The sequence below is a fragment of the Oncorhynchus mykiss genome, chromosome 11, assembly GCF_013265735.2.
Source record: "Oncorhynchus mykiss isolate Arlee chromosome 11, USDA_OmykA_1.1, whole genome shotgun sequence".
Lineage (NCBI taxonomy): Eukaryota > Metazoa > Chordata > Actinopteri > Salmoniformes > Salmonidae > Oncorhynchus > Oncorhynchus mykiss.
In genome coordinates, this window is record NC_048575.1 from 34,066,597 (window position 1) to 34,082,244 (window position 15,648).

Here is a 15,648-nt window from a genome sequence, read left to right on the forward strand (position 1 = left end):
AGGAGGCTGGAGGAAGGGGTATAGGAGGATGTGCTCATCATAATGACTAGAATGGAATCAAACACATGGAAACAATATGTCTGACTCCCTTCCATTTATTCCATTCCAGCCATTACACTAAGCCCATCTACATCTCATCCCACCAGCCTCCTCTGACACACACACACACACACACACACACACACACACACACACACACACACACACACACACACAGCCACCCCTGTTGTCTCTCTCCTCGTTCTTTCTCTCATGCATACATAAATATACACACTTTCCATAAACATACACTCTTTCCTGGGGGATGAGTTGTGAAGGCTCTCTCTCTATCACTCTCTGTCTGTCTGCCTTCAGTTGTTCTTCCTTTGGCTCTCTCTCATGAGCGTATTTTCTGCCCCAACTTCTCTCCCTCTTTCTCTGCAGGATCTCCACCGAGTCGCACTCTCCCAAGCTGCAGATCCGGAGCCACAGCTACCTGCGTGCGGTGAGTGAGGTTTCCATCAATAGAAGCCTGGACAGCTTGGACCCGGCAGGGCTGCTGGCCTCGCCCAAATTCCGCTCACGAAACGAGAGCTACATGAGAGCCATGCGCACCATTAGCCAGGTTGGTGGCCCTGGGGGTGCATACCTCCCCCTGCTCCATCCCCTAACCGGCTCCTGTCCTTTCTTACACCCAAAGGCCATGCAAGGGGGAGGAAAAACCAACCCCAAATCATCCATCGAAAAAGCTAACAACTACAAACCAACCTCATACCAACACCAAATCAAACCCTATCCAACCCCTAATCAACAATCAGACAACCGTCCAGCAACCATCCCATCTGAGCGGCTATTTAAACCAAACCATCTCCAAACATTTAGGTGTTGTTTCCTTTTTATTTCACCTTTATTTAACCAGGTAGGCAAGTTGAGAACAAGTTCTCATTTACAAATTGCGACCTGGCCAAGATAAAGCAAAGCAGTTCGACACATACAACGACACAGAGTTACACATGGAGTAAAACAAACATACAGTCAATAATACAGTATAAACAAGTCTATACACAATGTGAGCAAATGAGGTGAGATAAGGGAGGTAAAGGCAAAAAAAATGGCAAAGTAAATACAATATAGCAAGTAAAACATTGGAATGGTAGATTTGCAGTGGAAGAATGTGCAAAGTAGAAATCTAAATAATGGGGTGCAAAGGAGCAAAATAAATAAATGAATAAAATAAATGCAGTAGGGAAAGAGGTAGTTGTTTGGGCTAAATTATAGGTGGGCTATGTACAGGTGCAGGAATCTGTGAGCTGCTCTGACAGTTGGTGCTTAAAGCTAGTGAGGGAGATAAGTGTTTCCAGTTTCAGAGATTTTTGTAGTTCGTTCCAGTCATTGGCAGCAGAGAACTGGAAGGAGAGGCGGCCAAAGAAAAAATTGGTTGTGGGGGTGACCAGAGAGATATACCTGCTGGAGCGCGTGCTACAGGTGGGTGATGCTATGGTGACCAGCGAGCTGAGATAAGGGAGGACTTTACCTAGCAGAGTCTTGTAGATGACCTGGAGCCAGTGGGTTAGGCGACGAGTATGAAGCGAGGGCCAGCCAACGAGAGCGTATAGGTCGCAATGGTGGGTAGTTTATGGGGCTTTGGTGACAAAACGGATTGCATTGTGATAGACTGCATCCAATTTGTTGAGTAGGGTATTGGAGGCTATTTTGTAAATAACATCGCCGAAGTCGAGGATTGGTAGGATGGTCAGTTTTACAAGGGTATGTTTGGCAGCATGAGTGAAGGATGCTTTGTTGCGAAATAGGAAGCCAATTCTAGATTTAACTTTGGATTGGAGATGTTTGATGTGGGTCTGGAAGGAGAGTTTACAGTCTAACCAGACACCTAGGTATTTGTAGTTGTCCACGTATTCTAAGTCAGAGCCGTCCAGAGTAGTGATGTTGGACAGGCGGGCATGTGCAGGCAACGATCGGTTGCATTTAGTTTTACTTGTATTTAAGAGCAATTGGAGGCCACGGAAGGAGAGTTGTATGGCATTGAAGCTTGCCTGGAGGGTTGTTAACACAGTGTCCAAAGAAGGGCCAAGAGTATACAGAATGGTGTTTCCTTCAGGTCTAATGATCAGAGTCAAATTCACAGTGCTAATTAGACTACAAGAAATAAAGCCCTCCTTTTCCTTGATCCCTCCATCATCCTATCCGTCTGTTAATTCCTCCTCTGTAGACTCCAATGACGTATAGAGAAAATACTCAAATTAGGTCTTTCTCATTAGAGCTGAAACAATGTTTTCATTTTCAACAGCCAGGAAACACACATGGACTACACTGCAGGAATGTACATGTATTTAGTACTGAAGTCCGGTAAAGGGAGGACAACTCATTGTAATGTCTGGAATGGAATCGATGGAATAGTACCAAACATATTGAAACCATGTGTTTGATGTGTTTAATACAGTTCCATTCACTTAGCCTCCACACCAGCTACCACCTGTCCTTAACAGATCAGCTAATTTCCAATGCTCTGCATCATGTAATACAGCACACATACAGTGCCTTGCGAAAGTATTCGGCCCCCTTGAACTTTGCGACCTTTTGCCACATTTCAGGCTTCAAACATAAAGATATAAAACTGTATTTTTTTGTGAAGAATCAACAACAAGTGGGACACAATCATGAAGTGGAACGACATTTATTGGATATTTCAAACTTTTTTAACAAATCAAAAACTGAAAAATTGGGCGTGCAAAATTATTCAGCCCCCTTAAGTTAATACTTTGTAGCGCCACCTTTTGCTGCAATTACAGCAGTAAGTCGCTTGGGGTATGTCTCTATCAGTTTTGCACATCGAGAGACTGAAATTTTTTCCCATTCCTCCTTGCAAAACAGCTCGAGCTCAGTGAGGTTGGATGGAGAGCATTTTGAACAGCAGTTTTCAGTTCTTTCCACAGATTCTCGATTGGATTCGGGTCTGGACTTTGACTTGGCCATTCTAACACCTGGATATGTTTATTTTTGAACCATTCCATTGTAGATTTTACTTTATGTTTTGGATCATTGTCTTGTTGGAAGACAAATCTCCGTCCCAGTCTCAGGTCTTTTGCAGACTCATTCTTCCAGAATGGTCCTGTATTTGGCTCCATCCATCTTCCCATCAATTTTAACCATCTTCCCTGTCCCTGCTGAAGAAAAGCAGGCCCAAACCATGATGCTGCCACCACCATGTTTGACAGTGGGGATGGTGTGTTCAGGGTGATGAGCTGTGTTGCTTTTACGCCAAACATAACGTTTTGCATTGTTGCCAAAAAGTTCAATTTTGGTTTCATCTGACCAGAGCACCTTCTTCCACATGTTTGGTGTGTCTCCCAGGTGGCTTGTGGCAAACTTTAAAAGACACTTTTTATGGATATCTTTAAGAAATGGCTTTCTTCTTGCCACTCTTCCATAAAGGCCAGATTTGTGCAATATACGACTGATTATTGTCCTATGGACAGAGTCTCACACCTCAGCTGTAGATCTCTGCAGTTCGTCCAGAGTGATCATGGGCCTCTTGGCTGCATCTCTGATCAGTCTTCTCCTTGTATGAGCTGAAAGTTTAGAGGGACGGCCAGGTCTTGGTAGATTTGCAGTGGTCTGATACTCCTTCCATTTCAATATTATCGCTTGCACAGTGCTCCTTGGGATGTTTAAAGCTTGGGAAATCTTTTTGTATCCAAATCCTGCTTTAAACTTCTTCACAACAGTATCTCGGACCTGCCTGGTGTGTTCCTTGTTCTTCATGATGCTCTCTGCGCTTTTAACGGACCTCTGAGACTATCACAGTGCAGGTGCATTTATACGGAGACTTGATTACACACAGGTGGATTGTATTTATCATCATTAGTCATTTAGGTCAACATTGGATCATTCAGAGATCCTCACTGAACTTCTGGAGAGAGTTTGCTGCACTGAAAGTAAAGGGGCTGAATCATTTTGCACGCCCAATTTTTCAGTTTCTGATTTGTTAAAAAAGTTTGAAATATCCAATAAATGTCGTTCCACTTCATGATTGTGTCCCACTTGTTGTTGATTCTTCACCAAAAAATACAGTTTTATATCTTTATGTTTGAAGCCTGAAATGTGGCAAAAGGTCGCAAAGTTCAAGAGGGCTGAATACTTTCGCAAGGCACTGTAGCCGTCTTCTAGCATACTTTACAATACAACAGCACAACAGATGCTTAATTCTCACAGCACACCCTAGAAAACGAGCGTGATGTATGTCTTACACCACCAGTAATTTTTCACAGCCATTGTTTAAAAGCATTTACTGCCATGTACACTGGCACACTTCAGAGGTCGATGCAAGCGGGTGAGAGAGAGATGGGAGAATTAGAAGAACACCTAATATCACACAGGACATCACATAAAACAGGTAAATTACACCAGATATGACAGACTGACCCTAGCCCCCGCCCCCCCTATTGCACCATGGATACTGGAGACTGAGGCGGGGGGGGGGGGGGGGTCGGGGGATCTATAGAAAGGTGGGGTCTGAGGCAGGGGGGGGGGACTGAGGATCTGTGGCCCCGTCCAATCTATACATTTACAGTGCCTTGCGAAAGTATTCGGCCCCCTTGAACTTTGCGACCTTTTGCCACATTTCAGGCTTCAAACATAAAGATATAAAACTGTATTTTTTTGTGAAGAATCAACAACAAGTGGGACACAATCATGAAGTGGAACGACATCTATTGGATATTTCAAACTTTTTTAACAAATCAAAAACTGAAAAATTGGGCGTGCAAAATGATTCAGCCCCCTTAAGTTAATACTTTGTAGCGCCACCTTTTGCTGCGATTACAGCTGTAAGTCGCTTGGGGTATGTCTCTATCAGTTTTGCACATCGAGAGACTGACATTTTTTCCCATTCCTCCTTGCAAAACAGCTCGAGCTCAGTGAGGTTGGATGGAGAGCATTTGTGAACAGCAGTTTTCAGTTCTTTCCACAGATTCTCGATTGGATTCAGGTCTGGACTTTGACTTGGCCATTCTAACACCTGGATATGTTTATTTTTGAACCATTCCATTGTAGATTTTGCTTTATGTTTTGGATCATTGTCTTGTTGGAAGACAAATCTCCGTCCCAGTCTCAGGTCTTTTGCAGACTCCATCAGGTTTTCTTCCAGAATGGTCCTGTATTTGGCTCCATCCATCTTCCCATCAATTTTAACCATCTTCCCTGTCCCTGCTGAAGAAAAGCAGGCCCAAACCATGATGCTGCCACCACCATGTTTGACAGTGGGGATGGTGTGTTCAGGGTGATGAGCTGTGTTGCTTTTACGCCAAACATAACGTTTTGCATTGTTGCCAAAAAGTTCAATTTTGGTTTCATCTGACCAGAGCACCTTCTTCCACATGTTTGGTGTGTCTCCCAGGTGGCTTGTGGCAAACTTTAAACAACACTTTTTATGGATATCTTTAAGAAATGGCTTTCTTCTTGACACTCTTCCATAAAGACCAGATTTGTGCAATATACGACTGATTGTTGTCCTATGGACAGAGTCTCCCACCTCAGCTGTAGATCTCTGCAGTTCATCCAGAGTGATCATGGGCCTCTTGGCTGCATCTCTGATCAGTCTTCTCCTTGTATGAGCTGAAAGTTTAGAGGGACGGCCAGGTCTTGGTAGATTTGCAGTGGTCTGATACTCCTTCCATTTCAATATTATCGCTTGCAAAGTGCTCCTTGGGATGTTTAAAGCTTGGGAAATCTTTTTTTACCCAAATCCGGCTTTAAACTTCTTCACAACAGTATCTCGGACCTGCCTGGTGTGTTCCTTGTTCTTCATGATGCTCTCTGCGCTTTTAACCGACCTCTGAGACTATCACAGTGCAGGTGCATTTATACGGAGACTTGATTACACACAGGTGGATTGTATTTATCATCATTAGTCATTTAGGTCAACATTGGATCATTCAGAGATCCTCACTGAACTTCTGGAGAGAGTTTGCTGCACTGAAAGTAAAGGGGCTGAATAATTTTGCACGCCCAATTTTTCAGTTTTTGATTTGTTAAAAAAGTTTGAAATATCCAATAAATGTCGTTCCACTTCATGATTGTGTCCCACTTGTTGTTGATTCTTCACAAAACAAATACAGTTTTATATCTTTATGTTTGAAGCCTGAAATGTGGCAAAAGGTCGCAAAGTTCAAGGGGGCCGAATACTTTCGCAAGGCACTGTATATATCTACCACACAATCTGTCTTCTTATCACATTGCATACTGTATCTACCACACATGTTCTGCAGCCCTCTCTCTCCAATCACCTGCCCCCAATCCAACATGTTGTCTCAAGCACACAGTCTCAATGTCTTACTCCCTCCTCTCCTTCAAATCCTGCCCAACCCACAGTCACAATTCTCCTAGCTAACCATCATCTACCATACTAGAGGAGTCGAATGAACGGGATGCTGTACAGTCACTATGGGACCTCTTTCTAGAGTGCCTGATTAAATTGTGCATAAGACTATTTATGTCATCTCTTAATATATACACAGTACCAGTCAAAAGTTTGGACACACCTCCTCTTTGAAGGGTTTGTCTTTATTTAGACTATTTTCTACATTGTAGAATAATAGTGAAGACATCAAAACTATGAAATAACACATTTAAACAAATAAAAAATATATTTTATATATGAGATTCTTAAAGTAGCCACCCTTTGCCTTGATGACAGCTTTGCACACTTTTTGCATTCTCTCAACCAGCTTCACCAGGAATGCTTTTCCAACAGTTTTGAAGGAGTTCCCACATATGCATATCCAGGCTGTATCTCAACTGGGCGTGATTGGGAGTCCCATGGGGCGGGGCGCATTTGGCCTAGCTTCGTCCGGGTTTGGCCGGTGTAAGCCGTCATTGCAAATAATAATTTTTTCTTAACTGACTTGCCTAGTTAAATAAAAATAAAACATAAAAAAAATATATGCTGAGCACTTGTTGGCAGCTTTTCCTTCACTCTGCAGTCCAACTCATTCCAAACCATCTCAACTGGGTTGAGGTCAGGTGATTGTGGAGGCCAGGTCAATTGATGCAGCACTCCATCACTCTAATTCTTGGTCAAATATCCCTTACACAGTCTGGAGGTGTGTTTTGGGTTGTTGTCCTGTTGAAAAACAAATGATAGTCCCACTAAGCGCAAACCAGATGGGATGTGGTATCGCTGCAGAATGCTGTGGTAGCCATGCTAGTTCTAAATAAATCACTGACAGTGTCACCAGCAAAGCACCCCCACACCATCACACCTCCTTCTCCTCCATGCATCACGGTGGGAACCACACATGCGGAGATCATCCACTCACCTTCTCTGCGTCTCACAAAGACATTGCGGTTGGAACCAAAAATCTCAAATTTGGACTCATCAACACCAAAGGACAGATTTCCACTGGTCTAATGTCCATTGCTCGTGTTTCTTGGCCCAAGCAAGTCTCTTCTTCTTATTGGTGTCCTTTAGTAGTGGTCTCTTTGCAGCAAATCAACAATGAAGGTCTGATTGACGCTGAACAGTTGATATTGAGATGTATCTGTTACTTGAACTCCATGAAGCATTTATTTGGGCTGCAATCTGAGGTGCAGTAAACTCTAATGAACTTATCCTCTAAAGCAGAGGTAACTCTGGGTCTTATTTTCCTGTGGCAGTCCTAATGAGAGCCAGTTTCATCATAGCACTTGATGGGTTTTGCGGATTGACGGACCTTCATGTCTTTAAGTAATGATGGACTGTCATTTCTCTTTGCTTATTTGAGCTTTCTTGCCATAATTTGGACTTGGTCTTTTACCAAATAGGGCTGTCTTCGATATACTAATCCCTACCTTGTCACAACACAACTGATCGGCTTAAATGCATTAGGAAGAAAATAAATCCCACAAATTAACTTTTAACAAGGCACACCGGTTAATTGAAATGCATTCCATGTGACTACTTCATGAAGCTGGTTGAGAGAATGCCAAAAGTGTGCAAAGCTGTCATCAAGGCAAAGGGTGGCTACTTTGAAGAATCTCATAAAAAAAATGTTTAATACTTTTTTGGTTACTTCATGATTCCATATGTATTATTTAATAGTTTTGATGTCTTCACCATTATTCTACAATGTTTTTGATTGTCTTATTGCCTATTGGTCTACATATTTCATTATAGTGATTGTGTTCCCCATACTCTATATAATCTATATGTTTCTAGATATGTGTTTGTGATGTCTTCACTATTATTCTACAATGTAGAAAATAGTCAAAATAAAGAAAAACCCTTGAATAAGTAGGTGTGTCCAAACTTTTTACTGGTAATGTATAAATATATACCCTATATATATAAAACTATTTCGACACCACTTCATATAAGTGGATTTGGCTATTTCAGCCACGCCCGTTGCAAACAGGTGTAGAAAATCGAGCACACAGCCATGCAATCGCCATAGACACACATTGGCAGTAGAATGGCCTTACTTAAGAGCTCTGTGACTTTCAACGTGGCATCGTCAAGTTCCTGCCCTGCTAGAGCTGCCCTGATCAACTGTAAATGCTGCTATTGTGAAGTGGAAACTCTAGGAGCGACAACAGCTCAGCCACAAGTGATAGGCTACACACGCTCACAGAACTGGATCACTGAGTGCTGAAGCGCGTTACGCGTAAACATCGTCTGTCCTTGGCTGCAACACTCAATACCGAGTTCCAAACGGCCTCTGAAGCAACGTCAGAACCATAATCTTCGTTAGCACCATAACCTTCGTTAGCCGCACACATGCCTAAGATCACCAGGCGCAATGCCAAGCGTCGGCTGGAGTGTTGTTGGAGCAGTTGAACTCTGGAGCAGTGGAAACACGTTCTCTGGAGTGCTGAATCACGCTTCAGCATCTGGCAGTCGGATGAACAAATCTGGATTTGGCAGATATCAGATATCAGGAGAATGCTACCTGCCCAAATGCATAGTGCCAACTGTAATGCTTGGAAGTTTAAAAAGACAGGCAGAGTGGGCAGGGAACTTCTATTCATGAGCTCACCTTGACTGACAGCTCTTGGAAAGGCCTATGTCAAGCAACTTGGAGGCAGTGAACAGTGTTGCAGTAATATCATCTCAAGTCAATTTGGTGATACACAAAGCAACATTGAAATTGCATCAATCATGTCATTTTTGTGATACAGTACTTCTTATTTTCCTTTGATATTATGGCGGTCCGCAAACAAATGTTAAAGGAGCATGCCGCCACCTACTGTATTGGCTGTGCATCAGCCTACAGTTCTGTAGTATAAAAAACCTCACCACTATTACACCACTTTGGCCCTATCTGATTCTACACCAGGCCAGCAGCCTGGGAGGACGGGACACTATCGTTCAAAACACCCAAGTACTTCTCTGCAGCTACCGCCACAACATCTATCCTTTGCGATTTATGTTCCATTCCTGTGGTTCAGGTGACAACCATGGCCATGAACGCCAAAAAAATGAACTTCAATGAAGCACGTGTCATTCCTATCACTCTCTATTGGCCTTGACCTACTCACCATGGACCAGTATGTGAGCGGAGCATGCCCAATTTGTTTGTTGCCCTGTTTCCAAATGTCCACATGGCTGGGAGAACCTACTCAAGTAAGTAAATACATTTAGAAAATGTAAAAAAAAAACAATATGTTTTATTTACTAGCTAGCTACAGTGCAGGCTAACTCAAATGAGTTGCTAACATAGCTAGCTAGCTGTCTAGCCAACTTTACATACTGTATAGATAGCTAGCTAAGTGAATTATATTTTACCTCTCAGTCCTGGTCCTGGGGACTCAAAAGGGTGCACATTTTTGGTTTTGCCTTAGCACTACACAGCTGGTTCAAATGGTATTTATGGATTCATTTGTGACGCTATCCTTAATTAGATCCTGCTCTTGTCACATGCTACACTTGCACACATATCTATCTACCCAAAGTTAGCATGATTTGTTATAAGGTTTATTATGCTTTAGTAATCCGTAATGAACTGGTGATGATAAAGTCGAATAATGACATTATCTTCTATATTCCTACAGATACCTTGTAACTGGAGATTCCTTCAAAACGATTGCCTACAGTTACCGTGTAGGGCACTGCAAGGTTGGGTGACCAGGGCCATCTGGAACTAACTCCTGGGAGAATTCTGGCGTGTGAAGGCTACCTGTGTCCTTCATAACTTCATGACGATGGACACACAGTCCAGGAAGGAGAGATCTGCTGCTCTGCAGGATGCTTCAAAGATGGGGGCCAACAATGTAGCACGGGAGGCAATCCACGTGCGGGAGATTTTCCCCTCCTACTTCTTCAAAAAGGGTTCTGTTCCCTTGGCAACACCATAGACTACATAATACACAACCAAATGCTATTATAAGATCCATCCATTGTAATAAGTTGTTGTAATAAGAGTATTCTTCTATTTACTAAGCTATGTCTACTGCAGTTATAACATTCCCAGTTTCTCTCCTTTTGATTTCTTCTTCTCGGGTGAGGGTGCTGTTCAGGTAAGGTTGATGTCTGTTAAAAAATAAAACCTTCTCTTTTAAGTCACTCATATTGAACAAATTCAGAACAATTACACGGAACCCAAACCGGCTGCGTGCGTGCGCCATCGTACATACATCTATTTTGACCCCCCCCCACATCAAACGCGATCACAACACGCAGGTTAAAATATCAAAACAAATTCTGAACCAATGACATTAATTTCATTAAACATGTATGGCAATTTAGCTAGTTAGCTTGCACTTGCTAGCTAACGTTAATTTGTCCTGGGATATAAACATTGAGTTGTTATTTTACCTGAAATGCACAAGGACCTCTACTCCGACAATTAATCCACACATTAAACGACCAACCGAATCGTTTCTAGTCATCTCTCCTCCTTCCAGGCTTTTTCATCGTTTAACTTACATGGTGATCGCATCTAAACTTTCATTGTATTACCATTACCACTTTCAGTCACCCATGTGGGTATAACCAATGAGGAGATGGCACGTGGGTATCTGCTTCTATAAACCAATGAGGAGATGGGAAAGGCAGACCTTTCTGCTCGATCTGCGTCAGAAATAGGAATGAGTTCTATTTTAGCCCTTGGCATCGCAGTCGTTCCATGGCGCACGCGAGCAGTGTGGGTGCAATAATTGAATAACATGAATTTCTACATTTATTTTGCGACTCTCGCGCACGTGACGTGTCCGGTCTGGTCAGCATATTAGACCCATTGGATTGTGTTGTGCAGTAAGCAGGCTCAGGTGTTTTACTGTGGCTCCTTCCACCTTCAATAAAATAGGCAAGAGGACCAACCATTGAGAATAGTAAGACACTCCATTATTTATATAATTACGCTACAGTTGAAGTCAGAAGTTTACATACACCATAGCCAAATATATTTAAACTCAGTTTTTCACAATTCCTGACATTCCTAATCCAATTAAAAATTCACTGTTTTAGGTCAGTTAGGATCATCACTTTATGTAAAGAATGTGAAATGTCAGAATAATAGCAGAAAGAATGATTTATTCAGCTTTTATTTATTTCATCACATTCCCAGTGGGTCAGAAGGTTACATACACTCAATTTGTATTTGTAGCATTGCCTTTAAATTGTTTAACTTTGGTCAAACGTTTCGGGTATCCTTCCACAAGCTTCCCATAATAAGTTAGGTGAATTTTGGCCCATTCCTCCTGACAGAGCTGGTGTAACTGAGTCAGGTTTGTAAGGCCTCCTTGCTCGCACACACTTTTTTCCCGAATTGTCTATGGGATTGAGGTCAGGGCTTTGTGATGGCCACTCCAATACCTTGACTTTGTTGTCCTTAAGCCATTTTGTAAGTATGCTTGGGGTCATTGTCCATTTGGAAGACCCATTTGCAACCAAGCTTTAACAGCCTGACTGATGTCTTGAGATATTGCTTCACTATATACATGTAATTTTCCTGCCTCATGATGCCATCTATTTTGTGAAGTGCACCAGTCCCTCCTGCAGCAAAGCACCCCCACAACATGATGCTGCCACCCCTGTGCTTCACGGTTAAGATGGTGTTCTTCGGCTTGCAAGCCTCCCCCTTTTTCCTCCAAACATAACGATGGTCATTATGGCCAAACAGTTCTATTTTTATTTCATCAGACCAGAGGACATTTCTCCAAAAAGTACGATCTTTGTCCCCATGTGGAGTTGCAAACCGTAGTCTGGATTTTTTTTATGGCGGTTTTGGAGCAGTGGCTTCTTCCTTGATGTGTGGCCTTTCAGGTTATGTCAATATAGGACTCGTTTTATTGTGGATATAGATACTCTTGTACCTGTTTCCTCCAGCATTTTCACAAGGTCCTTTGCTGTTGTTCTGGGTTTGATTTGCACTTTTCGCACCAAAGTACGTACATCTCTAGGTCTCCTTCCTGACGTTTATACTTGCGAACTATTGTTTGTACAGATGAACGTGGTACCTTCGGGTGTTTGGAAATTTCCCTTAAGGATGAACCAGACTTGTGGAGGTCTACAATTTTTTTCTGAAGTCTTGGCTGATTTCTTTTGATTTTCCCATGATGTCAAGCAAAGAGGCACTAAGTTTGAAGTTAGACCTTGAAATACATCCACAGCTACACCTCCAATTGACTCAAATTATGTCAATTAGCCTATCAGAAGCTTCTAAAGCCATGATATAATTTTCTGGAATTGTCCAAGCTGTTTAAAGGCACAGTCAACTTAGTGTATGTAAACTTCTGACCCACTGGAATTGTGATACAGTGAATTATAAGTGAAATAATCTGTCTGTAAACAATTGTTGGAAAAATTACTAAGTAGATGTCCTAACCGACGTGTCAAAGCTATAGTTTGTTAACAAGAAATGTGTGGAGTGGTTGAAAAATGAGTTTAATTGACTCTAACCTAAGTGTATGTAAACTTCCGACTTCAGCTGTATATTGTTTGTCCTCAAGTGTCTGTGCATGTTTTTCAGTATAAAGTAATTTGCAGCCACTTAGTGTGGACACACATAGATTCCTGTTGAACATTTTCTCTTTAACTACCTTATTTTCTCAATAACAGTCTCTCTCCTTCACTTCATCCCTCTCTCCCCCTTCTACCTAAATCCTCTCGGTTATATCAGCTTTGTCGGTGAACCCCTCCCGCATCTGATCATAGAGGCACAGCATGATCAGAGGTGAGAGGTCACTTGGTCGGGTCAACAGGAAGTATTATTAAGGAGATGCTTCACGTTGAAATACAGATAGAGATGTAGTAACCCCAGAGTTAATGATCCAAGGTCAGTTTTGCATTTCACCTCCTGATGATTAATGACGGACAGTGTAAGAATAAAATAAGAAAAAATGCTTTATCATGCTCTCTCTCAATCCATCTGTCTCTCTATTTTTTTGATGTGAGAGAGGAAGCCAGTCCCGTCATCGCCACTTCACCCGCTCTTAAGATAACCTTCGGGCCAACTGGGGGCCAAAGGCTGCTTAGGAGACACCACTAGAGACACTATGTAATTGTGATGAACTGAGTGGATATTAGGGCAGCACTGTGATTCATTATTTATATGCTGTCTTCCCTGCTCCTCTGTTCTTACCTATTTCCCTTTCTGTCTTTTAAACTCTCTCACGCCTCTCTACCCACCTCCTCGTTCTTCCTCTGTTTTTAGAATGCACGCCGTATGTGCATTGAAGTACAGATTGAACTTGAATGTATAATATTACAATTATAATATTTATAATGCATGTATTATGTATTTACAACACATGGATTGTGAACTTCTTTCAATAAAGCGTTTCACATGATCCACTTGTTGAAATTAAGTCTGTCATTTGATGAAATACTACACCTATCCTATGTCCACAGATTAATGCAGATGAAATGAGTTAGATATTGAGATGAACCGGTTTTAGATGATTTACATGATGCGTACTGTACGAAGTGTAGTGAACTGTTTTTAAAATTCTGTTTCTGTATATATATATATATATATATATATATATATATATATATATATATATATATATATATATATATATGAATTACAAATCAGCCTTTATCTATTTAAATCATGTTTCTAGTCTATTGCATAGTTATAATGCGTAACCATTGATGTCCCAGGACCAGGACTGGTCAACACTGTTAAAGTGTATAATGGTAATACATACATGCAGACACAGCATCATTCAACGAATGGAGTTTGATACTCCTGGTATTGGGTTTGACTGAAAAAGAATGTTTCACAGACATTCATGCCTGAACCGCACCTTTATTTGCCAATAATGTACAGGCAGGGTTGGGGAGTAATGGATTACATGTCATCCGTTACATGTAAGGGATTACAAAAGCGGTAACTGTAATCCGTTACGTCACCAGCTAAAATATTGTAATCAGATTACAGATACGCTTGAAAAACTATATGATTACTTTGAGGATGTCTTTTAAAAACAGAAAGGATGTTTGCAAAAAAAAATCTTGGACACTTCTCTGTTATCTCAATGACATTCAAATCAGCATTGAAAAAATGCACACGTTTGTTCCACCTGAGCGAGTCTGACCACAAGTCAGAGACCACTATGATGACACACCAAATGGGTTTGATGGATCCCGGGTAAAGAGCAGGAATAGGCTTTTGTAGGCTACTGTCCAAGCTATGTCTTCCAATGGTGTGACTGCTGTCGTCATCCAAAGATACACCACCAGCAGTGGTGTAGCCTACGGCGATACGGATATCACTTATTATTGATATCTACATGGCACATTGATGTGATTCACACTACTGCACTCTCATTTAACTATTTGCACTTTACGGATTGTGGTTGTTGTGGATGGCTGTTCTCAAATATAAATGTGTATTTGAACCCAATAACGGTCGAATTCAAGAAGTTTAAGCTGCCTATCAATCGTTGTTTTTGAAACCAGTGGCCAGCCAGTGAAAAATGTGCTCTTGCAGCAGCTGCATAGTGCGGATCCCAGCCTATGGAATAAAAGTTTGCCTTTTATTGCTCAATTCATGCTGATACAAAAGGGACAATCTGTAGTTGCTACATCCATCTTTGGACTAATGAATTACATATACAGTGCCAGTCAAAAGTTTGGACACACACGGGTTTTGCTTTATTTTTACTATTTTCTACATTGTAGAATAATAGTGAAAACATCAACACTATGAAATAACACATACGGAATCATAGGGTAACCAAAGAAAAGTTTAACAAATCAAAATAGATTTTAGATTTTTTAAAGTAGCCACCCTTTTATCTTCATAACAGCTTTGCACACTCTTGGCATTCTCTCAACCAGCTTCATGGTTGAGAGAAATGCATTTCAATTAACAGGTGTGCCTTGTTAAAAGTTATTTTGTGGAATTTGGCATTCTCTCAACCAGCTTCACGAGGAATGCTTTTCCAACCGTCTTGAAGGAGTTCCCACATATGCTGAGCACTTGTTGGCTGCTTTTCCTTCACGCTGCGTTCCAACTCTTCCCAAACCATCTTATTGGGTTGTGGAGGCCAGGTCAGCTTATGCAGCACTCCATCACTCTCCTTCTTGGTCAAATAGCCCTTCCACAGCCTGGAGATGTGTTTTGGTTCATTGTCCTGTTGAAAAACAAATGACAGTCCCACTAAGCGCAAACCAGATGGGATGGAGTATCACTGCAGAATGTTGTGGTGCAAAAGGTGCAAAAT

The 15,648-nt window shown here is 41.6% G+C and overlaps 1 protein-coding gene across 4 annotated transcripts in view; it reads left to right on the forward strand.

The window, feature by feature from the left end:
• LOC110535601 (disks large-associated protein 1) overlaps positions 1 to 15,648 on the forward strand; it is a 246,163-nt gene that overhangs the window by 157,881 nt on the left and 72,634 nt on the right. For 3 of the 4 annotated variants that reach the window (XM_036935328.1, XM_036935330.1, XM_036935329.1), the window contains one exon: positions 424 to 484. In XM_036935328.1, the coding sequence (XP_036791223.1) occupies positions 424 to 484 (61 nt within the window). Of the gene's footprint in view, positions 1 to 423; positions 605 to 15,648 lie in introns of all 4 variants that reach the window. The other variant, XM_036935331.1, reaches the window with a different exon arrangement.